Source organism: Trichomycterus rosablanca, chromosome 9, assembly GCF_030014385.1.
Source record: "Trichomycterus rosablanca isolate fTriRos1 chromosome 9, fTriRos1.hap1, whole genome shotgun sequence".
NCBI classification, from domain to species: Eukaryota; Metazoa; Chordata; class Actinopteri; order Siluriformes; family Trichomycteridae; genus Trichomycterus; species Trichomycterus rosablanca.
The window spans coordinates 40,697,803-40,723,318 of NC_085996.1; the positions used below are offsets into that span (position 1 = coordinate 40,697,803).

Genomic DNA, 25,516 nt, shown 5'->3' on the forward strand with positions numbered 1-25,516 from the left:
TTTAAACATGATTTCTGCACTAATGAATCCCTCCTGACCTAATTTTTGGGGAGTCTTTCATTCATAAAACAACACCAAGCTGATAAAGCTGATAAAAAGCCTGGGTGAATAAACGATCTGTATTAATTAGCACTAGATCAAAGCCCGGTGTTTTTCTCCCCTCGGCGCTCTCTGCTCCAGCCACATGTGGTCGACAGGCTCGGCTCGGCTCGGCTCAGACATGTGCTTTTGTTTAACTCTGTGGAAAAGGTTAAATACGAAACTTGGATAAGACAAAAGTCTTTTTTTTAAACGTATATTTAAATCTCTGATGAAATTTTCATGTTTCGGGGGCATTTTAAACCACACACACATATAAAAACCTCTTTTATTATTTTTTTTTTTTGGTTTGTAAGTACGAGTCTTGGCGCTGGGTTTTGGCGGTGCTCGCCGGCTCGGCCTCGTTGCCCGGGTTTATGTGCGGCGGTTTCTGTGTAAAGCTAATTCTTTCAAACGAAACGCCTGTACCGAGCCTTAGTTCATACTGGCACCAGACAAATTGCCGAGCATTGTGTCATTTTTGGATTGGACGTGTTTAACAGCTCGTAAACCCGGATGCTCGGTGCGCCGGAATGAAGTCGAGCTTCTCATTAAAATGTTAAAAATAATCAGAAGAGCTTCCAATCAGGAATGTGGGTGGGTCGCCTAAGGTCAGGAGTTATGCCGTGTCTGGTGGGTGAAGGTCCAGTCCTGTGTTGGTGTGGAGGAACCTCAGCGCTACTGAACAAACTGGATTAACTGGAGAGCCGATCGTCAGCCAAACGATTTAACTACAAACTCATAAAGCGTCCGTGTCTAACTGCACCGAGACCTGGACCTTCCACAAACTCACCGTCAGACAGTAAAAATACACTTTTTAAGCAACGTGTGTGGTCTGAACCCTTAACCCTAACCTTAACCCTAAACCTAAACCCTAACCTTTATCCTTAACCCTAACCCCATAACCCTTAACTCTAAATCTTAACCCTGACCTTACATTTACATTTACAGCATTTAGGAGACGCCTTTATCCAAAATGACTTTCAGTACTGTGACAGTATACAATCTAAGCAATTAAGTTTTAAGGGCCTTGCTCAAGGGTCCAACAGTGGCAACCTGGCGGTGGTGGTGCTTGAACCAGCAATCTTCTGATTACAAGTCCAGTACTTTAACCAGTAAGCTACATTTGCCCTTAACCAAAACCCCATTAACCCTTATCTCTAAATCTAACCTTAACCCAAGCCCTAACTCTTAACCCCAAACCCTAAACCCTTAATCTAAGCCTAACCCCAAGCCCTTACAATAAATCTTAAGCCTAATCCATAACCCTAACACTTAACTCTAAGTCTTAACCCTTAACCCTAAACCTAAACTATAACCCTTAACCAAAACCAAACTCTTAACCCTAGACATTATTTTGTATTTATAATAAAGACTCTGAGACACATTCTGCAGCTGTTAGAATGACACACTTTTCATAAACTGGTGTATTTAAATCTGTATCAGAATATAAAACTATTTAGAACGTGTAAAACATGATAATAAATAAAGAATTTTATTTATAGGTTTATTTTAGAATTCTTTATTTAATAGAAACTTTCTACTAGATAGAAAAGTATGAAGATGAATCTGATGAAGGATTAGTGCAGTAAATAATAATCACAGCACTCCAGACTGGCTCACAGGATGCAGCTCTCTCATGTAACTTCTGCAGCAGGTGGATTGTTTCGTCCACAAGTTTTTTTTTTTTAATTTTCAGACCCCAAAACCCCTCAAAACTCGACAGTAACACTAACGATGTTAACGACTCCTGTTTATTCAGTCATAAATCAGAGTATCAGGAGTGGAGGCCTGCAGCTGGAGAGGTGAATTGGATATGACTAAATAGGGAGGAAAACTGATGAAAACATGGGTCAGATAGTGTTTCCTCTAGAGCAGCTTCAGTGATCTTCTGTGATCTGAATGAGAGAGATGGAACTTCATCGTTTCCTGAATTAAGTGGTGAATGAAGATAACAGGTCGGGTTGATGGGGTCGAGATCCGGTGGCTCTAATGGACCAATTACTGCTGATCATTAACCTAATTAACAAACTAATCAAACAATACAATTACATTTTTAATTGGGACAGTCTATAAGCAAACTGCTGTCAAGGGTCTAACAGTGGCAACCTGGCAGTGATGGGGCTCAAACCAGCAACCTTCTGATTACTAGTCCAGTACCTTAAACTTCCCAAACAAGCTTTCTTTATCAGGTCTATCAGTATGGTAGAAGCGGCACAGAACAAATCAGGGATCTAATCATCACGGAAAAGCACAGATCTGAAGATACAAACCCTCAGTGCTCAGTTCAGTACATCATGAAAGTACAGCCACGATGCCTAGGTCAGGTCAGGTCTAAACTAGAAGGAAAAATTGCAGCAATCAGTGTGTGATGAACACAGCAGGAAGTTTTTGGTTCTGACGGGATTAATGAGGAAGGTTTTGGTTTGAACTGTGATCATCATGTGGGGGATAAATTTCACACCACACATCAGTAGGGTAACGGCACTCCACTGCTACTGTTCTGTAAAATATAGTGGTGGTAGCCTGAGACGGTGGTGCTATACAGACGTCTACTTTTAGGTAGCATTGGACTACCAGTCTGGACAAGGTTGATTTAAAAAATGAATACAGAGAATAAAGCTCCAACTGGTAGGAACATCCGTCTTTCTGACCAAAAACAAACTAAAACAAAACTGACGCCCCGACTCGAACCAGACTCGTTCTGATCTTAACCTCGTTAAATAACTGGCCAGAACGTTTTATACAGATAAATAAAGAGAAATCAGACACGATCGCTTCATCTTGAAGGGTAAAATGTATCAAAATTTAATCTAAATGATTTTTATTAAGACAGTAAGCGTCTGATTTAAACATTAGGTTTTTTTTGTTAAGTTTATACAAATCTCAGGTTGTAGATCAGTAATTAAAGTGTTTAGGCCTGAATATAATATTTTTTTTTTTAAAAGAGAGATCGTACAGGATCATATTACAAAGAAAATCTTTATTGGTTAAAACAGACTTTTGTTCACAGAATGATTAATAATTTTTTTTTGCTCTCACAACTCTATTCACCTCAGTCAGTGGATGTATATCCTGCTCCGGTTCAATATCCCGCCCGGGTTCACGTGAAAACCTTCAGCCTAGTGATTTTCTGCCTGGCGTGTGGTCAAATAAATTAGTAAACGCTCATAACGCTGCCAAATCTGCATGGTACGACACCCTCCACGTCTCCACCCAAATCTCAGTGCAAACACCGGCGTAGCAGTAAAAACAAAAAATCCCAGAAGCACCGGGTTCGAGTACCGATATTCTGTAATGTAAGGTTTATACGTCCGGTCCGGATTTTCATCTTAACTTTACTGTAAGTTGGTGGTTTTTGTTGTCGCTACACTGGCAAACATGGTTCTTATTTTTATTTTCAATTAAATGACTAAATATTAGTCCAGCTCTAACGATTTAACTACAGAGTCTTCTAAACAAAACTCACATTTCTGACAGTTAGCTTGATTTACAGTACTAAATCTCTACCTCACAAGCAGCACGATTACACAAATCCAAATTAGAGAGAAAAACATTCACACCGAGCAAAGAACAACAAAAAAGAACAAATAAAATCATTTCTAACAAATAAAACCCAAAAGAATAAAACATATAAACATATAAAGCCTTTCTGACGAGGAGAACCAGCAGAATAAAAGAAACCGACGCGTTTACACCCGGAGAGTTCATACGTGAGGAGCGACGTGATCAAAATCTCAACGGTTCAGGATAATCAGGGGAACCAACAGCGGGTCACGTGTTTACAGCTCAGGGTGCAGATTTACCTCTCCCGATTCACCTGCAGGGTTTAGAACGTTTACTTAGGAAGTACAGAAATAAAACCCAAACGTTTATATTTAGCATTTCTGCAGATACTTTATCTAAAGTGACTTACAATTATAAACTGAGAAATTTAGAAATAAGGGCCTCATTCAGGGACCCAACTTGGTGATCACAGGGCTTGAACCGACAGCCTTCTGATTACTAGTCCAGCACCTAAACCACTGAGATTCCACTGAGAAGTGGAACTCAAACCCAGGTCTGAGAGACCCTGCTGATGTTTATCACCCACACCGCCTGCCGCTCATATGAATGCAGGATCACGTCAGCATATTTAAAGGGAACGGGAGTGATTTTTTGGGGAACTGTTTGTAGCACATCCAATCAAGAATTTAAACACGATAAAACGCCAACTAAAGCACTGGCTTGCTGACTGATAAATAGCAAGTTCCAGAAACAAACTTTACACTTAATCTTGTGGTAAGGTTTGAACCCAGGTCGCTGGATGCAGTGCAGCATGAACACCACCTACATTTTTTCCACAAACGTGACGCGGGTGCAATATTTGACCGGAAGCTGATCAGAATTTAAACCGATTTTTTTGCTGAAGGGCCGATCAGAATTGTGTACGGTCACAACTGTAAACCACCCAGAATAAAAGTGCAGTAGATGCTGCTCAACTCCAGCGTCCTGGGTTTGATTCTCACCCTGGTTCCTGTCTATTTAATCTTACCGGGGAAAAGTAGTGGCTCAGTGGTTGCAATACTTGACCAAAAGCTGATTAAAAGGTTGGGAATTTAAACTTACCACCGAGGGGCCACTGTTTGACCCCTCAGCAGGTCCGCAAGTAAGTGCTGCTCAACTCCAGCGTCCTGGGTTTGATTCTCACCCTGGTTCCTGTCTAATATTACTGGGGAGAAGTGGTGGCTCAGTGATTAAAGCACTGGACTGTTGATTGGAATGTTGAGACTACAAGCTGCCAAAGCCACTCCCTGTTGGGCCCTTGAGTGAGGCCCCTAACTCTCAGCCATGCAGAAGAATTAAAGAAAAGTTCAGTTTACGATCTGGTTCTGCAGAATGTAAATTCACGTTGATTAAATTTGGTAGAATTCGGTAGAGTCGCGTCTCATGAACCGCCGGGTGTGAACGAGGTCTCGTGTTTCCACCCCACACCCATTAAACACACACAGAAATCAAACTAACACCCACATATATTCAAAGTTTATCAGGAAAAAATCAACGAGTCCGCTACGATTAATAAAAGCAACCGAGTGTTAATTAGATGTATATTGCTGGAATTTGGATTATGGTCAATAAATATGCTGGCGGATCTAGTCATGGTTATTGTCTAAACGTGATGAGAATTTACATGGATATGACCTGGAGTAGTAGTCGTCAAGTCGTTAAGTGGTGAACATCCTGTAGTAACCGACGAATAAATAAACGCTAATTCATGAACTTCAGAACCAGGAACCCAAACGTGAGACGCGTGGAGTCCACAGAGATGAAGAACACGACGGGCATGTTAACGTAACGACTGGCTAACGAGTTACACAACAGTTCAGAAACAGATCATATCACCCAGTTAAACACATCCGGGGGGAATGGTGGTGTTCCGGGACGTAAACTCGGCCTCTCGGCCTCCGCCCCCCCCCATTTCACCGTTAATTCAGCTGTTAATAGCGCGTTAGTGCCGCTAGTCTTCGACGACGACGTTAATTAACACATAGTACCTCCAGCAGTGTGAGTAAATTTACGTCCCTGCGTCCAGAGTCTACAAGGCACCGGCCAGCACCTTTCCCCCGGGCGCAGGAGACTCTCCACGTCCCCCCAGCGTCCACAGCACAGCCGAGGCGTGGGTGGACGCCGCCGTTAGACGTCCAGGTCGTCCGGCCTGGCCCGGCTGCTCACGTGGCTGCTGGCGCGGCTGGTCGGTCTGGGTTCGGCCAGCGGCTGCATCTCGCTGCTCATGGCCGGCCTCTTGTGCTCGTGGGTGTCGTCGGGGAAGTCGAAGGCATGGGCGTGGGAGTTTGAGATGGTGCTGCCGTGTTGACCCAGGCGCTGGCGCTCCGTGCTGTAGTTGGCCCAGTTCTGCTCGCTCGCCTGCTTGTTGTAGTTGCGGCAGGAGTTGGTCCTCTCGCCCGTGGCCAGCTTGTATCCCGGGGGCGACAGCGGGGCGGTCGGTGACGAGCAGCCGTTGTAGTAGGCGTACTTGGAGCCGGGTGGGTCTTTGGGGGCGTGGGATAGGGTGTTGGACTGAAACGGACCCGGTTTCCCCTTGACCCGGTCCTTGATGCGCTTGAAGAAAACGTAGAAGAGCTCGGCGCCGTTCAGCGCCAGCGACACCAGCGACACCACCAGCATGAAAATAATGAACACCGTCTTCTCGGTGGGACGCGACAGGAAGCAGTCGACGCGGTGTGGGCACGGAGAGCGCTCGCAGGTGTACACGGCGGACAGGGTGAAACCGTAGATGTACCACTGGATGAGCAGGAAGGCAATCTCGAACAGAGACTTGAAGAGGATGCTGAAGACGTAGGTGCGCATCAGGGCGCCCTTCATCTTGACCTTGCCGTGCTCCTCCAGGCCGTGCTTCAGCTTCTTCAGCTCGATGCGCTTGAGCGGCTCCTCCACGTCGGCGCCGTCCTTCTGCACGGCCAGCAGCTCCTCCTCCTGGTGGTTCAGCTTCTGCTCCTTGCGGGTCAGGTAGAAGATGTGCGCCAGGTAGAGGAGCGTGGGCGTGGACACGAAGATGATCTGCAGCACCCAGAAGCGCACGTGTGAGATGGGGAAGGATTTGTCGTAGCACACGTTCTCACAACCGGGCTGCTGAGTGTTGCACTTGAAGGCGGACTGCTCGTCGCCCCATGCCGACTCCACGGCCGTGCCCAGCACCAGGATGCGGAAGATGAAGAGCACCGAGAGCCAGACCTTTCCTCCGGCCGTCGAGTGCTCCTGCACCTTGTCCAGGAGTCGACCCAACGCACTCCAGTCACCCATCTTCGAGAGAGATGATGCTGCTAAGAAAGAAAAATGAAATAAAATATAAAAGTGTCACAGGGTAGAGGATCCTTATAGTCCACAATTCCATTTCCAGCCTAGTCATATCCGATTCCCTGATGGTATTTCCCCTCTACTGCTGCAGACCTCCACTCCTGACTGTGGAGGGTCGTGACTAACACACGCCTCCTTCGACACGTGTTCAGTACCAACCACTTCTTTTCACCTGCACCAGACAGCCTCTCTAACACGTAGAGTCACGCACTGATCTCTATTATCCCCCGTCTCTGTGCAGCACCATCGACCAGCCAGCAGAGGGCGTAACTGCAGCATTTATGAGGAATCCCCTCCATCAGCACTCCCACTCTCAGACCAGCCAATCATCATCTGTATAGGTGCCCGGCTATGTGCTGGCACGTGTGCTGGGGTGTTTTACCGCTAAAAGTCCAGCCTTTTTAATTAGTTAGTTAAATTTGCTTGTTGCACCAGTCTCATGCCACTGTCAAACGGGTGCACGGTGCCAGGGCCTTAAAAATAAATTACCCTGATTCTCAAAACTATTTATGACAAAAAAAAAAGAAATAACATTTTGGACTTCTCTGTGCCCACATAAATAGGGCTAGTTTGCCTTTTGCCAAGCTCAAACACAAAAAACAAATCAGTCCGCTTAAGCTGAAAGGAAGTTTGTCCAGAAAGTCAGCAGCTCACAATCATGACTGTACATGATCCAAGCAATTAGGAGCCTCTCTCAGGGGCCCGACAGTGACAGCATGGTAGCGGTGGGGCTTAAAACAAGCAATTATCTGATTCCTAGTAAAGTACATTAACAGCTGAGCTACCACCGTCCAAAAAGCTTTTGGAACACGAGCAACAAACTTCAGCTTTTAAAGCTTTAAGGTGCCAGGATGTGGGTAGCACTGTTGCCTCACAGCAAGAAGGTCCTGGGTTCGATCCCCAGGTGGGGCGGTCCGGGTCCTTTCTGTGTGGAGTTTGCATGTTCTCCCCGTGTCTGCGTGGGTTTACTCCGGGTGCTCCGGTTTCCTCCCACAGTCCAAAGACGTGCAAGTGAGGTGAATTGGAGACTCTAAATTGTCCATGACTGTGTTCAATATAACCTTGTGACCTGATGAATCTTGTGTGAAGATAAACTACTGTTTCCTGTCAGGAATGTAACCAAAAGTGTTAAAACATGACGTTAAAATCCTAATAAACAAACAAACAAACAAGGTGCCAGGATTGGTAACGCCAGTCATGTGGCTAAAAAAAGCAGGAAATTAATATATTATTGACCCTTGACCCCTAATCACCAAATTATTAATTAGTCTAAAAACAATTAAGTACATGTTTTCTTCCAGGTACATGTGGAGACCTGACCATGAACTTGTTGGATGCCCAATCATCTCTTTCAAAAACCCAGGAACCCTTGGCATGAATTTCTGCATCTGAAAAATGGTACCCATTCAGTCAAAGGGGCAAACGTAAGGAAGTAACAAAGACAGAGCGGAGACTGTTAAAGCAGTAAGCGGTTCTGACATGGTATAAGTATCTATTTCTCAAACCCACTTTCAATACCGGGGGTTTGGGAGAGGAGCGACCGGAGGAGGATGGAACACAGGACCACGACCAAACTTCAGCTCTGGATCCTTCAGCTCTCGACCAGGCAGTGCAGCGGACAAAATCAGCCGCTAGTCTGCTGGGTGGAAAAGATGGGACTAAAAAGTGGGCGGGGTCTTGGACACTGTGTAAGGACCCTGGTTAGTAGCCCGAGACACCTGTACAGAAGTGGAGGAACGTGGAGATCAGCGCGTGACTCTCCATGAGTGAGACCGACCTCACACACCGATCCACCGAAGTACAGGGGGATAAGAAGGGGTCGCGTCGGAGGGAGGGCGTGTCAGGAGAATATACCCTCCTCGTACACCATCGGGGTCTCCAGCAGAGGAAGAGGAACTGGCTACGACTAAACTGGGAGAAAAAGGGAGAAAATATTTATACGTGTAGATGGGAACAGTGCCAGGTAAACATGTATTCCGGGCACTAAACTAAATATTAGTGGCATTAGGGCTCTTCTTTGTTCTGCTGTGGGTATAAACTGATTTCAGCTGGCACACTGATACCCTAATTTATTACACTGCATAAATATTGTATTTATATTATTAGCTTCATGCTATTACCGTCCCGCTAAAGCATCTTAGTAAAACGTGCTGCGCATTTGATATTTTACACACAAACCCAAATCATGCCAACTCAACCTGGCAAGAGAGAAGAAAAGACTTGGACAAAATAACGTTGGTTTATAAGTTACCCACACCAGCTTTTATAGGTTTGGATAAAGACCCCGTGCAGATGCTGGAGCAGTTTAGAGGTTTGTGTACTACACCGCCATCATAAATACGTTCGTTATATTAAATTATATTCTATTATATTATAATATTAGGTTTGATCTGTCTCAAACATGAGCACCAGGGTTACTGACACCATATAGAGAAAATGTGTGTATGGGGGAGGGAAGGGGGTCAGAATTCCCTAAAACTGCTTCCTTACTTCTTAATTTTGTTACATTATAATAAGAGAATGGTTTAGGACTGAATGCTTAACCCCCTACAGAAAGGAAGGAAGGAGGAAGGGGGGATTGGGGTAGCTGGCTCTGTTGTCCTGAATGTCCATCAAGGTTTGACCTGATCAACATAACGGAACATTTTTATTATTTTAGGGTTTTTTAAGGAAACCTCTGCCCCTATGCACCCTCTGTATAGGGTCACTAAAGGGTCGAGGGTATTAAAAATCTGAATCATAGACTTTAATCATCACAGGTTGCCAGATCTTGAACTAATCACACTAATAAAACATTAAAGCAACTATAATAATGCCGAGGTTCTGAAATCAGGTGCCTAACAAGCTCATGGTCAGGTGTCTACATACTTTACGTAGCTGTACAGTAAGTAAGCCTCCCTAAAAATCATGCCAGCCTACCATGTCTGAAGGCACGTCTACAACAGAAGTACATACCCTGTTTCCAGAAAAGTTGGGACGTTTAGTGATGTGTTTCATTCACTTAAATCTTTATTTTATTTTTAATGTTTCACTGATCAACTTTACTGTAGTTTGCAAATAGAAACACGTTTAGAATCTGACGCTGTAACGACTCCATAAAAGTTGGGACGGAGGTGTGTTCAGCTTTTGGAACTGAAGACACTAATTGACTTTTTACAAAATGTCCCAACTTTTCTAAAAATGGAGTTTCACGGGACGGTGGGAGCTCAGTGGGTGAAGCTATCAATTGAAAGGTTGAGAGTTTGAGTCCCAGCTCTGCCATGTAGCCACTGTTGGACCCTTGAGCAAGGCCCTTAACCCTCTCGGCTCCAGGAGCGCCAAACAATAGCTGACCCTGCACTCTGACCCCAACTTCCAAAAAAAAAGAGCAGAAAAATACTCTCATTTTACAGAACACGTGTAGACGTATATATGACAAATAAAGGAATTCTAATCTATTCTATTTATGTAAAAATATACAAATTAAAAACAGAATTGATGTTCCAGCTACCAGCACAAGTGCATTTTAATGTTCCTTAAGGACTCAGACCTGCAGCCACCCAAAACTCTCCACAAAACCCCTCTGTTCATGAGCAGCTCCTGCCTGTAAGAGCTAAGTTTCTTCTACGTTACTTCTATGTTGTCCTAAATGTGTTGAATTTATTAGAGCCATGACTTCCAATCCCCAAATAACTTTTCCATCACAATATGAAATACAGCTTTTGTTTTTCCACAGGAGACCAGATGTGCGCCGATGCTCCGAGTAAATTGTCAGCAGCCGGCCGGTGCGTATGAGGCCGCGCCCTCCTCTCAGCTCAAAACATGAACCGAAGCTCAGCAGAGAAACTAAAGTCCTCCGAAAATCCTGAGGATGAGCAGTTTAGGATCAAAGTCGTGTTTCATCCCACGGAGGAGCAGGAACCCGAACCTAACAGCCGAGAAGGTGAAGGTCAGCGGCTCGGGGGGAGGAGGGGGGGGGGGGTTCGGGGGGGGGGGGGGGGGGGCGGGGGGCAGTCACACAACAATGGAGAGTTTTTGTTGTTTTTTTGGTTTTGGACTTCAATGTTCTTACACTGAACCATCTTCTAGCACAGTATTACAAGGCCAACAGTTACAAGAGCTGCTATTCAAACCAGTTTTGTCCTTTAATTATTCCTAACAAATTAAGTTTTAAGGTGCCAACCGTCGTTACGCTCCATAATTAATCATAATAATAATGGACACAAACTTTTCCTGTTCTTTCTGTGCAGAACCCCAGTGCTAGTAAAGCTGCATGTACTTTTTTAATTACTGTTATAAAATCTTGTTGTGGTATTTGGTGGTATTATTACAGTATTGCATTCTATTTATAAACAAAATACTAAAATAATCTGCATTTATACGGGTACAAAAGTTCTCCATAAACTCTCTTTATTAGTACAGTGTAATGTTTGGGTTAAAAAAGGAAATAAAATGTAAAATTAGGGTAAAAGTGTCCACATTAACATGTGCAGAAATCATTCTAAATATTGACAAAGTCCTTTTTTAAATAAGAGTAATAAGTTTGGAGGTTTGGTCTGATTAATGAACCCATTAACACAGCCAGTGGTGTTATTATAATCTACATCTGAATAAGAATCATATTAATTATGCTTTTAATTAAGAACGAAACACAGAACGTGGATAAAAGCTGCAAGTTTTGTCCTTCAGCTGCACCCATCGACTCTAGGAATAATCAAAACTAAATAAAATATTCAAGTTTTACAATAAAACCATTATTACAGCACAAAACATGTTTTTATACCAGAACTCAGGTTTGTCTTTAAGTGTTCACACATTCCCACAGACACAGTCATACATCCTCAGGATTCCCACAGTCATGTTCAACAGTTTCCTCCCCAAAAATCTGCACCACTGTTTCTATTAGAGAAGGAATCTTAACTAAAGGAAAAAGTAAAAGGTTTATGGAACATGTAGATCACTTTTTCCTCTGTGGTGTGTGTTTATCCATCAGAACAAACATTACTAACCCCAGTAAGAGACCCGCTGAGTAACTGCGCTTTACGCACCTTCAGCCCCCAAAAACCACAGCGGGGTCACAGCAGCACCCAGCACCCAACACAGCAACACCCAGCACAGCAACACCCAGCACAGCAACACCCAACATGAACATGTGAATAAAGTTTTAAAAAGTTAAACAGAAATAAAGAGATGAAAGTTATAGATAAAGTTTAACTTGTTCTAATGAATAAAATTCCGAATTTAAACCCCGTCCAGACTCCACACACCGATGCGCAAAAGTTTTTGGCCGCTCTGTGATTATTCAGATCAGTTCTAATAATAAATAAATAAGTAAATAAATAAATAATAAACAGAAGTAAAGAGTGTAAAAGTGTGGTGAAACGTTTTTGGGAACGTACCTGAGAGACAGCGGGGAGTGAGAGGAAGGGAACGCCGAGCCCTGGAGGACTTTCTCCGGCAAACTTCCTAAAACTCCGACCGGCAGCACCGAGGAGAAACTGAGCCGCACAGATCCAACTTTCTGCGCTTTATACTGGAGACGGGTTGCCAGATTGAAAACTTACTCCTCCCTCTTAAAGAAGTTAAAAAGTGGGACTGGACAAGGGTTTGTCAAGTAGTTTTAGTTTATAGTCTATGAGATTTTTTTCTATAGATATATTATATTTCTAAACAGATTTTAAATACATAAATAAAGACTGAACAACTAAAAATAAATACATTATATGACAAAAAGTAAAAAAAGTGTTTAATATAAAAACATAAGCACTTTATATAAAATACTATGAGTTGAGAGAATGAAATAAATACATAAATATAATAAAATAATTGTTTTGTAGCTACTGTACATTATTTTTATTTATTTTTTTATTTACCAAACATCAGTTATTCAAGTAGGCCTTTTTAATTATCTATTGTGTTCCTAAATTGTATGAAAATTTTATTTATTAATATATTTTTTTAATTGTTATAGGTTATGTTCCTAAACAGTTTAGTTTTGTTTTTGTAGGTAAGAGTTTTGATCCCTTCCTCCAGCCTTTAACTGTAATAAGTTTGGCATGTTCTTTCTGTGTCACCATTAAAAAGTACACTGTTTGCAGTAAATTGCCCATATGAGAGAGATTCTCTGGTGTAGGGTGTGGATTGGCACCCTGGCACCCAGGTTTCTACCTACCTGCCTGGACCAAGACGATGTGTTTACTGTATAAGTACATAAATAGTTCACATATTATATAAGGAATAATTAAGCACATGCACAGTTATGTATAATTTATGAATATTTAAAGACAACATTAAATAAGATTAAAATAAAGTAAAAACTCAATGTTTAACTCATGTTTGCTTATTTATATTCTAATATGTTACACGTGTTTTTGTTCTGAACGTTTGGTGACTTGAAAGTGACCCAAGTTAAAATTCCTGTTGTTGAACTAATCTGGCAACCCTAATTAATGCTGCTGAATGATGAGAAAATTGTAAGTGATGACGTAAAACACAGTCACTCTTGCGTCATAATTTCTTGGTGCTTTTATAATGTTTTTACATTATTTAATCATCTTGGACGCTTTTTTATTCTGTCAAACTAAAACTGTAGAACAACTTAAACTTTATTTAACAATCAAACCAACATTTATCTGTATTCACCATCACCATGATTAAACTGGTTTGACAGAAATGTGTAAATTTCAAGTAAATATTTAAACTGGATGAAACTCGTCTCCTCCTCCTGTGGGTATATGGCCAAAAGTATGTGGACGCCTGACCATGAGCCTGCCATTTCAAAAACAAACCATATTAAAACAGAGAGACTCTCTGTGTGATCTTTGTAACTATAGAACAACAGTCGCTCCTCTAGAATAGAACGCCTTTATTTATATATACATGTACACATGTTCAGTACAATGAAATTCTTTCTTCACATATCTCAGCTTGTTTTGGAAGTTGGGGTCAGAGCGCAGGGTCAGCCATCATACAACGCCCGAGAGGGTTAAGGGCCTTGCTCAAGGGCCCAACAGTAGCTACATGGCTGAGCCAGGATTTAAACTCAGGATTCAAACTCAGTTGATAGCACACAAAGCTCCACCCACTAGGGTCCCACTGTTCCATTAAAACAGCACTTTTACTGCCGAAACCCCAGGAGGGGCGTCCAGTGAAAAAACTGTCTTGCTGTATTGACCCCCAGTACAGAAGCAGCTAAAAAAACTCTTTTTCTATAATAATTATTATTATTGTTTAATTTTCATCAACTTTATCCTGGTCAGGGTCGTGGTTTTCTGCATATTTAAAATCCTATTTATTTAAACATTAAACATATTTTATTTTTCAATAGCTCTAAATACATTTATGGAGACGTCCTGTAGCAATCCATAATTTTTATTTGTTTTCTTAACTAGTTTCTGATTTCCTGTTTAATAAGAAAGGCTTGAAACATGTTAAAGCCATTTCAGGTGTATAATGTAAAAAGATAAAATGTGTGTGTTTGGGGGGTGAAGAGGTTAAAGGAACCTGCTGAACTCAATTCAACACCAAACCTGAACCTGAAGCACCGGAGCGGTTGTGGATAATTCAGGTGATCCGGTGGTGACCTCTAGTGGTGGTTTTATGTAACCGCAGCTTCACTCTGCAGGTATTTTTACTTCAGGACTAAAGGTTTTATTTCTGTCTCACCGAACAGTGGAAACCAACTTTTTACTCCTTATATAAACACAATAAAAACCTAAATCTTTACCTGGACCTCTGGAAGGTGAAAACCACAAGCACTAGTTTACAAAAACCTGAGAAAAAAATATATGGTCCAAAATGTATTTTAATTAAATAAACAAATGAGCAAATGCAGTAGTGAAGGGGCTACACGGCAGAGCTGGGATTCGAACTCGCAACCTTTCAAGGCTCCACTTACCCTACATATCCAGTATTTCGAGGACTTTGAACTTTTATCCAAAGTTACTTACAACTGTGACAAAATACAAATCATGCAACTGAGGTTTAAGAGCCTTACAGTCAGGGCCCAACAGTGGCAGCTTGGCTGTGGTAGGGCTTAAACAGGCAACCTTCTGATTACTAGTCCAGTACCTTACACCCTGATCAGTGTCAAATATCAAGGGTGATTGTCAGGTGTCCACATACTTTGGGTATGTGGTGTATATTATATATAGAGTGTGATATGGGCTATAGTATAGTATAGAAATACAGTGATTCAGGGGCGGCACGGTGGCTCGGTGGGTAGCACTGTGCTCTCACAGTAAGAAGGTCCTGGGTTTGATTCCCAGGTAGAGCAGTTTGGGTCCTTTTTGTGTAGAGTTTGGCATGTTCTCTGGTGCCAAACAGTACAAAGGCGTGTAAGTGAGGTGAATTAGAGATTTAAAAATCAGGCATGACAGTGTTTAATACTGCACCTATACTGATGAATCATGGGTAACCTGGATCTACTGGTCCTGCCATGGATGGAACCAAAGTGGAAAAACAAAAATCACCTAACAAGCAGAATAAATGAATAAACAAATAAATGATAAATAAGTAAATAATAAATACATAATACATAAAGAAATAATAACAAAATACATAATAAAGAAATACTGTAAATAATAACTAAAGACATAATAAAGAAATAAAGAAATATTATAAAACGGATAGTTCCGGTCCTAAAATCTGATTGGCTGAGCCGCGTTTGAAGCCGTTGTAAAATCCCCGATAAACTCACACCTATGACCACCTCACATCATTCCATATTAATACGCCACTGAATGGAAAAAGTTAATGTTATTTTCGCCCTCATGTTGCCTAGCAACACTGTTAATCGAACTACAGTATTTTGCGTCGCGGAAGAACGCTTTATTGTAAGTTTATACACGATAAATACATTTATGAATTAAACATTGTTGTATTTATTATATTTTTTGTTGACCGCCGTTTTATAAAAGCAATAAGCCACTCGAGACCGTGCGTTACTGTTACGATTTTAGCACGGGGAAAGAAGTTTTAGGCTCTCCGCTTCGCGTTGTACCAAAAACGTCGTCCCCGTGCTAAAATCACAGTAATGCACGGCCTCTCGTGGCTTATTGCTTTAATAACAAAATACATAATAAAGAAATAAATAATATATAAATAGTAAAAAATAATAATAAATAAATAGTAAATAAATAAATAATAATTAAAGAAACAAAAAATAAATAAATAATTAATAACAACTAAATACATAATAAATAAATAAATAAATAAATAAATAAATAATAGCTAAGTACATAATACATAAATAAATAAATAATAAATAAATAAATAATAATAAATTAATTAATAATAAATAAATAAATAATAATAAATAAACACAGGTTCATGCATAATAAAATTAATAATAAATAAATAGTAAATAAATAAATAAAATATTAATAATAATAATAAACAAATACATCATAAATACATAATAGCTAAGTACATAATACATCATAATACATAAAAAATATTAACTAGATACATAATAAATAAATAAATAAATAAATAATAAATAAATAATAAATAAATAATAAATAATAAATAAATAATAAATAAATAAACACAGGTTCATGCATCATGCTGCATTGCACAATAGTACACGTGCTTGGTAAACGTCACGATTACGTAGCATCGTGGCGAACCAATCAGCATACGCCGGACGTGGCGTGGACACGTGTGTGGTTATTTACCCTGACTGGTGTGTTTGTCTCTTAGCAGCTAACAGGCTAACGGTACTCGATCTAAACACCTGCTGTATAAACACCAGCAACATGAAACACAACTCCAACGTCCCCGCGTTCCTGACCAAGCTGTGGACTCTGGTGGAAGATTCCGACACCAATGAGTTTATCTGCTGGAGTCAGGTCAGAGCTTTTAATCTCGTTAGCATCACTGGCTAATCAGCCACGACTGTTAGTGCTCGCTTGTTGCTAAGCAACAGTCTCATATAACGCATAGTAACTGATAACCGAAAGTAAAGCGGGTTATTAATAACCGTGTTTACATTCTACACATCATTAGTGATGGACAGGGTTCGATACAGGCCGCTGGAGCTGCTCCACACCGACACCACTAACCCATGTGTCTGTATGGGCCTCGATCTATGCACTAAATATACATTATTATTATTTATATAATAAACACGTGGTTTAGTACAGAGACCTGATCTCAACCCTTCTGAACATCTTTGGGATGAATCAGAACCTTCACTGTGATCCAGGCCTGTGGTTTAGTATCAGATCCTGCAGGGGCAGCGTTAGGATTAGTTCAGTGTTTACGGTACTGGACTAACAATCACAAGGTTGCCAGTTTAAGCCCCATTAGTGCCAGGTTGACACTGTCGGGCCCCTGAGCAAGACCCCTAACCCTCAATTGCTTGCATTGTTTTGCGTGGTCACATCTGTAAACTGCTTTGTAAAAGAGTGTCTGCAAAGTGCCATAAGGGCGGCACCGTGATATGCCATAGGGGTAGCACTGTTGCTTCACAAAAAGAAGGTCCTGGGTTCGATTCTCAGGTGGAGTTTTGCATGTTCTCCCATGTCTGTGTGGGTTTCCTCCCACAGTACAAAGACATGCCGTCAGGATGATTGCAGATACTAAAATTGCCTCAGCTGTGTAAATGATCTCACAAAAGCTCTTTTGACTGAACAAGTTCCCACAGATACACTCCAAAACATGGTGAAAAGCCTTCCCTGAAGAGTGGAGGCTGTTATAGCAGCCAAGGGGGCAGGATTAGAGAGCTGATTATCATTTAGTATCATTAACTGATGGGCAGGGCTCTGATGCAACTGCGCCGTAGGGTAACGAGCAGTGTGAAAGGGTCACAGTGGGCACAGGGTCACCAACACCGAACCGTGCGGGCAAATGTGCCGTTTCTGATAAAGTGGCCAATGTGTGAAATTGAAGTGGGCAGCACCACCACTGTATATTTTTGGGGGATGTGACCTCATGCCCTCTCTGGCTGCCTCTGTCTACCAAACATTTTAAACATGCCGTTCCATCAAATGTGTGCCATTAGCGTGCAGTAACTGAATTTAATTTAAATGTCTTTTTTTAATCTTTGTTTAACACTGAATCTAATAACAGACACACTTACCTACTCAGAATGTGTTTGGGTCGAATCTCGGGCACCTTTGTTTCATTTCTACAAGGTTTCTGAGTGGAAGATGAGTGTACATGAGTAACAGGACTGAGAGTTCTAATTTTAACCTAGAATTAGTAAATACATGAAATATAGCAGCATGGAGAACATGCTAAAGCACCAGAAGACCAGGCACAGTCTAGTGATTTATCAAAAAAATTCTTTTTATATAAAAATAAACAAATAAGAACTAAGAATAAACGTGGGTAACAGGAATGAACGTGGAGATACAATTTGATCAAACATACAGGAGGGAAAAGGGAGAACCTACTAATGCTCTTCCCGTGAGCTTCAGTAGATACAGATAATGAACATTTCTGTTCTAAATGTGAGCTGATTGATGAGAATATTCTGACATGTTTATGATCAGGAGGATGAATATGTGAGGGTAACAGGACTGAGGGGATTTGAACCACATTCTTCTACATTTCTGATATAAAATAAAGATTAAAAACACAGATGTGATCTGGAGTCACCGAACGCTGCAGGAGAAAAGCATTTCTGACTGATTTTACTCTTATATTTATTATATTTCATTCTAAAGTGTCGGGTTAGAGAGAGGGGACGTGAATGCTTTAAATGATAGATCCTACATTTACATTTTACATTTTCAGCATTTAGCAGACGCTTTTATCCAAAGCCACTTACACAATGAGCGGAACACGATGAGCAATTGAGGGTTAGGGGCCTTGCTCAGGGACCCAACAGTGGCAATTTGGTGGTGGTGGGGCTTGAACCGGCAACCTTCTGTTTACTAGTCCAGTACCTTAACCACTGAGCTATCACTGCCCCATCTAACTACATTTGCTGTTAGATGAATGTGCAGGAAACTTTACTCTATTAAAAATACATTTTAAAGTAAATTTTTAAATAAATGTCTACATATAGATTCAGTAGAACGGCCCGTATTCACTCAGATTGTTTCTTACAGGAGGGGAACAGTTTCCTGGTGCTGGATGAACAGCGATTCTCTAAAGAAATCCTGCCCAAGTTCTTTAAGCACAATAACATGGCCAGTTTTGTTCGACAGCTCAACATGTGTGAGTGATGTTCACACACGAGAAACATTTGTATTTTATTATTTACCTCTGATTATGTTCTAATCTTCTCGTTCTGTCCCTGTGTTTCTCAGATGGATTTCGGAAGGCGATGCACATGGACACGAGCATCGTGAAGCAGGAGCGTGACGGACCGATCGAATTCCAGCATCCGTGTTTCAGACACGGCCGAGACGACCTGCTGGAGAACATAAAGAGGAAGGTCAGTACTGATGATGGACAGAATTCGGTTTGTGATCATAGAACAGAACGTCTTTATTATCATTTATTCGTCTACACATGTACAGTATAATAAAATTATATTTCAGTGCATCTCAGCTCATTTAGAATTTGGGGGAAAACACGGAGGAGGATTTTGGTATTTGAGACAAAACATGAAGCCTCGCACCATCGCTGGATGTTCTGGGTTTACATTCAACTATTAATGTAGCTGTGCTGTGTGTTCTAGCTTCATTTATTCTATCATTTAATTTATGAGTGAAATTTAATGACTGACGTGAAATGTGGCTCTTTTCTTTATAAATCCCTGAAATCTGTGATTTTTTTCCCCGTGGATTTAGAATATAGTTATAGCCACCATGTTCAGCTCCACCATGTTCAGCTCCACCATGTTCAGCTCCACCTGAGAGTCACTTCGGTATTAAGTTTGATGATGTTAAAGCTGTTCCTGCAGTTCTGTTTTTTTATAAAAGGGTTCATCATTATTAAAGAGGGAACAAAGTTCAGGTCTAAAGATAGCATGGTGGAGCTTTTAAACATACAGAACAAAAATCAGGATCCTCAGAATGATGTAAATATAAACGTGTAAAATGCTTTTGTATTTCAGGTGTCCAGTACCAGACCAGAGGAGAACAAACTGAGGCAGGAGGACCTGTCCAAAATCCTCTCCAGTGTTCAGACTGTACACGACCGGCAGGAGAACATGGACGCCAGACTCGCCACCCTGAAACGGTAACGATCACAACAGTTTTCTTACACTTTCTTATTCAGTGTGGCACAGCAGGCAGAAAGTGACTTCAGGCGTTCACATGACTACTGTAGATGTTTATTATCATGATAACGTGGTGATGTGGATGGTTTTGATCTCCTCAGTGAGAACGAGGCTCTGTGGAGGGAGATGTCAGAGCTGAGACACAAACATGCACATCAGCAACACGCTATAAAAGAGGTACGTCATTAAATCCCGATCACGTCTACACTCCTCATTACCCATGATTCAGTTCTGCTGTAACGCCTGTCCTTTCTTTTATTCCCTCTTAGCTTGTACAGTTTATTCTCACGCTGGTCCAGAACAACCGGCTGCTAAACCTGAAGCGTAAAAGGTACCGTTACCACACCGGGTCACACAGGCATGAGTACGGCTTTACATTTAACTCCTATACATCTCATCTCTCTCTTTCATTCAGGCCGCTGTTACTGAGCAGCAACGGAAAGAAATCCAAATACATCTCTGAGATCTACGAAGAACCGGTGGAGCACAGTAAAGTACGTACGACGTCTCGATCTGTCAGTGTAGGACTACACTTGTTCCTGGAGTCCTCGTGTGTTTCTGGTTGATGATGACGTGTATTTATGTATTTATTTATTTATTATAAATGTCGGTTATTATTATAATCATTCTTGTTCTCTGTTAGTCTGGAGCAAACGGCATGAAAAGCAGCTCAGACGTGACTGACGACGTGATCATCTGTATCACAGACCAGGACGCTGAGGTCACCGTGGACCCAGCCAGACCCACGGATGAGGGGTAAGATCTGGTCGACAGGTGATTGATTTTTGACTCCTCAGGTGATGCAGCTCTCTCTCATCTGTTCGGCCATGTTTGTGTTTGTGATCCTGCAGTGAGATTGAGATGGTGGATGTCAGGAGTGACGACAGCACGACACCAGAAACCCTGAACACGTACGGAACAGTTCCCGCTCACGCTACCATCCAGACTCAGGACCAAACCTCGGTGAGCACCCTCAGCCCCCCCCACACCAGCAGCACCCTGCAGCTCGACCTCTCCTCCTTTTGTGGTCTGAATCAGGAGGACCCTGTGAAGATGATGGACTCCATCCTGAACGACAGCGCCGCCATCTCTCAGAACATCAACCTGCTCGGCAGGTGAGTACAGAGTTCACCAGAGTTCACCAGAGTTCACCAGAGTTCAGGGTAAAGCCCAAGATATACGAGTCACATCACTGTATATACAAACCACATTTCCAAAAAAGTTGGGACGTTTACTAAAGCGCAGTAACGATAGGAATCTGTGATGTGTTTAATTCTCTTACATTTTTATTTTATTTTTAATGTTTCACTGATCAACTTCACCTGTAAGTTTGTAAATAGAAACATGTTTAGAATCTGATGCTGTAACAGACTCCATAAAAGTCTGGACGGAGGTGGAATAAGAGTGAAAAGTTGATGGAGTGTTGAAGTTCCAGTGTTTGAAAGGTTCCACAGTGAGCAGGTGAGTTGGTACCAGGTGAGGGAATCATGATCGGGTATAAAAGGCTCCACCTGGATCAGGATCAGTCTGTACAAGCGATGATGGGGCGTGGCTCACCACCGCGTTCCAAACTACATCAGAGAATCGATCAGTACAAAAAGAACATTTCTCAACGCGGGATTGTAAATAATTTAGGACACACAGCAACAGATCAGCTTTCAGCTTGGAACAGTGGTCTCATTTCCAGGGTCATTAAGAAAACCTAAATTACAGAGGAACCTCCATATAACAGATTTCAAATTTAACAGACAAAATCTGGAAAACCTGAAAAAACTGTTTAAAATTAAAACGAGACGAGAACCGAGACCAGTAGTTCAGTAATCATCCACTAGCTGGCGCACGTCTCTCTGTTTACATGAGTGAGAGGCTTTATTTTGTCGGGAGGCTCGCTCTGTTCTTAGTGTTTTATGTGTAATTAACTAAAGTTCTAGAGCCCAGTTCTGCACCAGTGCTGCTCCAGTAACCACCAGCAGAGCTTCAGACTCACAGTAATCCCACTATACCATCACGCCAAAATAAACATTAAACGTCTCCTCCACCGCACACAGTAAATGAAATTTCTCCACAGTAGTACAGAACTCTTGGAATATTGGAATATGACTACTGGCAATAATGCCCTAAATATACCTACCTTGATTATGTATTAATACTTCTAGTGTAAATGATCATTTTTCTCTTGCACCACCTAAACACGTCCACAGTCGGTCATGCTTAAAATGGGTCACAGAGAAAGATGATAATAAATAAACACACTTGCACATGAACGCCCCCTTGTGGAGGCTTTATGGTACATCGAGTATAGGGAAGGTAAGATGCACTGTTTGTTTTGCCTGGGTCACGTAAAAAATCCTGGAAAATAAAACCGTTCCTGCTCCAGAACTGGTACGGTGAAGCCTGACTGAGGTATCGTGTGCTGTGTGTTCATCAGAGTGGAGCTGATGGATTATCTGGACAGTATCGACTGCACCCTGGAGGACTTCCAGGCCATGCTGTACGGGAAACAGTTCAGTGCTGACTCCAGTATATTAGAGGTACGACTGTGTGTGTGTGTGTGTGTGTGTGTGTGTGTGTGTGTGTGTGTGTGTGTGTGTCGTGATCAGATACTCAGATTTTACTCAGTCGTGTTTATCCTCTTCCTCTTCTACAGGAAATCAGTTCACATTTAAAAGACGACGTCCTTCCTGCCAAAGACAAGAACGTAAACGACGCCGCAGGTACGTACGTCACAGATTAGTATAGACGTTATCACAAGCTTCGGGGCTTTGAAGTGAACTTCATAACTGCAGCTGACAACGTTACAGCAACGTCAGAACAACGTTAGAGCAACATTAGAGTGAGGATATAAAATAAAACTGCAGCGCTGCAGGACCCGTTCACATTACGTGTAATGGTTTGAGAGGAGGTTGAAGCTAACCCAACATTATCGGTCTGTTTATCACTGACAGAATGCAGCTCTGACACTTGAGTGGCGCCGGTCCACTACTGTAGGGATCCAGGGTTCGAATCCCCAGCAGTGCTACCGACCGGTCACGCATATACTGTACTGTACATACAGACATGACTGGCTGTGTCTGAGGGTGGGGTGGCCGAGGCACAGTGATATTGGTGACCCGTCCAGGGTGTGTTACTGCATTGGGTCTGGCAATTTGGGGAAATCTGGACCCACTGCAACCCTGACCATCCCATCTTTCACGCTGCAAGACAGTCAGTTCTGTTCTAACAACATTTCTTTGGTTCCAGCACTAAACTGTTCAGTGTGAACCATGAACGAGTTGCTCATCCAGGTGACTCTGCTAAGAGGCTCTGCAGAGAACATGTGAAACTACAGCCATTATGCGTAGTCCTCTAAATGTACTCAGTGAACTGGAAGGGCAGTTAGAAATATTAATTATTATTAATCCAACACACTGAGGGTCTGTGTGAGAACCTATCGACCCGCCCTGCTCCCCCTACCTACCTGATCAGCTCCTCAGTAGAGAGGATTCTAATAACACCTGGAGTCATAATCGGATTATTTACACGCTCTACTTACGTCATTGCAGTTTTAGCTTACTAAGCTAACACAGTTAGCATCAGGACGTTCAAACCGACGCTAACACGCCGGCTAACGTCTCCCTCCGTGTCCCGAAAACGCTTCAACTCTCCCTGACGCCCCAATTTACTAATAAACCCACTCGTATAATTCCACCTTTATACAGATTACACATCAACCAGAATTTATTTACATGTGAAAGGAACTCTGTTGGTTGCTCCGCCATGTTGTTCGTCCACCATGTTTGTAGTTTTTTGTGAATAAAGTCGTGCCGCACTGAATGCTGGGATTGATCTTCAGCGCTGAGGAGGCGTCGGACGCTCCCTCGTCATTCAGTCAGATCATCACTCAGAATTAAAAACCTCAGTAGCAGCATTTTAAGGGAGCTAAGGATTTAGACACGCCCTCTTCTCAGGAGTGTAGGATGATGGGAAATGTGTCTGTGTAGAGAGAGAGATAGGGTTACACACAGATCCTGTAGTTTGACAGGTCAGTGGCTGACATGAGATTGTTGTTGTTGTTGTTTGTATTCCCTTTAGATAAGCGGCTGATTCAGTACACCTCTTACCCCATGCTGGCGTTCCTGGACGGCTGCAGTCCTCTACCCTCCGTCTCCTCACCGCAGCCCGTGGATCTCAGCCCGTCCTCAGTGAAGAGGAACATCGAGGAGGCCGTGGACCTGCTGAACTCGCCCCTGGAGGAGACCCGGCGCAGCTCCATGATCCGGCTGGAACCCCTCACCGAGGCCGAGGCCAGCGAGGAGACGCTCTTCTACCTGTGTGAACTGGACTCGAACCTGCCTCCCGTCGACATGCCCCAACTCAACATCTGATACAGGAGAACAAAACGGACCAGAGCTTCTCTGTACATACTCATCAAAATGATGATCTATACATTTTTAGTCACGACATTCCTTTATTTCATTTACGCCTCCTGTTACTGTCACGGATCCAGACTCGTGTTATTATCTTTTTTATATATCGCAGGATTGTGTGATGATGGTGATGATGATGATGTGGGTTTATGTTGATCTCCGTATAAACCAGTTACTCTTATTATTATTATTACCATAATGTTTAAACGGTGCAGTGATTTGCTCTTCCTGTTATGCTGTCAGTAGCCTGAGCTTGTTACTAACATTAAAGAAGCTGTAAAACAGTCAGTGGTGGTTTATGTCTGTTATTCAAACCTAGTCAGAATTAACAGGGTCGTCCGGGGTTCTTCTCCAGAGACTTTTAATACAAAACCAGCAGTTATTTTTTCTGCTCTGGTACTGTAATAACTGTATATAATAGTACAGTAGACCCTTGAGTTACGAACGGTTTACCATACGAATATTTCGGGTTATGAACGATCTTTTTCAACTTAACGTACGAACAAATTTCAGATTACAAACCGAAATTCACGAAACACATGACGTCACAAACAAGTTCACTCTGACCGTCTCTCTCTCTCTCTCTATATATATATATATATACAGTGAGCGAACATTCGGACAGTGTTTTTCCAGTGTTTTCTTTATATTTTGTAAAATTCAATATTAAAATGTACCCAGAGAAAGAAGGTGCAGAGGAAGCGTTTTTTGTTGTTGTATAATTACTCCTGCGGTGTCACTGTGTATCAGACAGAGGGGACAGTGAGTGAGAGAGAAAAAGGAAGTCGGCTCAGTAAAGTATTCTTTCTTTCGTGCAATTACACCTACAAAATACAACATTACTGAAATAAAGAAGGAAATAATAGAGAAATATGAGAATTATTGTTGTTTCTGGTAGATACATGTTATATATATAAAGAAGGAAATGTATTATGGTGTATGGTGCAGCACACGTACTGTACTGAAATGTGATGTGTGTTTGTACATTATTATTGCGTATTGTTGTTTATTATTGTTTATT

At 42.0% G+C, this 25,516-nt stretch overlaps 2 protein-coding genes across 3 annotated transcripts; one reads left to right on the forward strand and one right to left on the reverse strand.

Moving 5' to 3' along the window:
- Window positions 1-3,041: 3,041 nt before the first annotated feature.
- Window positions 3,042-12,397, reverse strand: gja1b (gap junction protein alpha 1b). 2 transcript variants are annotated; one of them, XM_063002449.1, is made up of 2 exons: window positions 12,312-12,397; window positions 3,042-6,899 (listed from the first exon to the last, which is right to left on the reverse strand). In XM_063002449.1, the coding sequence occupies exon 2, from the start codon at window positions 6,877-6,879 to the stop codon at window positions 5,752-5,754; it is 1,128 nt and encodes a 375-aa protein (XP_062858519.1). In that variant the 5' UTR covers window positions 6,880-6,899; window positions 12,312-12,397; the 3' UTR covers window positions 3,042-5,751. The 2 variants fall into 2 exon arrangements, with proteins under 2 accessions (XP_062858519.1, XP_062858520.1); XM_063002450.1 differs by having other exon boundaries at window positions 3,042-6,896; window positions 12,312-12,388.
- Window positions 12,398-16,583: 4,186 nt separating this feature from the next.
- hsf2 (heat shock transcription factor 2) lies at window positions 16,584-24,783 on the forward strand. Its single transcript, XM_063002451.1, has 12 exons — window positions 16,584-16,763; window positions 18,972-19,080; window positions 19,173-19,300; window positions 19,925-20,049; window positions 20,191-20,266; window positions 20,359-20,420; window positions 20,505-20,583; window positions 20,733-20,845; window positions 20,941-21,204; window positions 22,518-22,620; window positions 22,737-22,803; window positions 24,161-24,783. Exons 1-12 carry the CDS (start codon window positions 16,671-16,673, stop codon window positions 24,451-24,453), a joined length of 1,512 nt encoding a protein of 503 aa, XP_062858521.1. The 5' UTR covers window positions 16,584-16,670; the 3' UTR covers window positions 24,454-24,783.
- The last annotated feature ends 733 nt before the right edge of the window (window positions 24,784-25,516 follow it).

What these genes read in the sequence shown, in the direction of transcription:
- gja1b (XM_063002449.1), bottom strand. Translation starts at nt 6,879, where the DNA reads ATGGGTGACTGGAGTGCGTTGGGTCGACTCCTGGACAAGGTGCAGGAG.
- hsf2 (XM_063002451.1), top strand. Translation starts at nt 16,671, where the DNA reads ATGAAACACAACTCCAACGTCCCCGCGTTCCTGACCAAGCTGTGGACT. An exon ending in AGACTCGCCACCCTGAAACG is followed by an intron (nt 20,050 to 20,190) that starts GTAACGATCACA and finishes TGATCTCCTCAG; the next exon opens with TGAGAACGAGGCTCTGTGGA. An exon ending in AGCAACACGCTATAAAAGAG is followed by an intron (nt 20,267 to 20,358) that starts GTACGTCATTAA and finishes ATTCCCTCTTAG; the next exon opens with CTTGTACAGTTTATTCTCAC.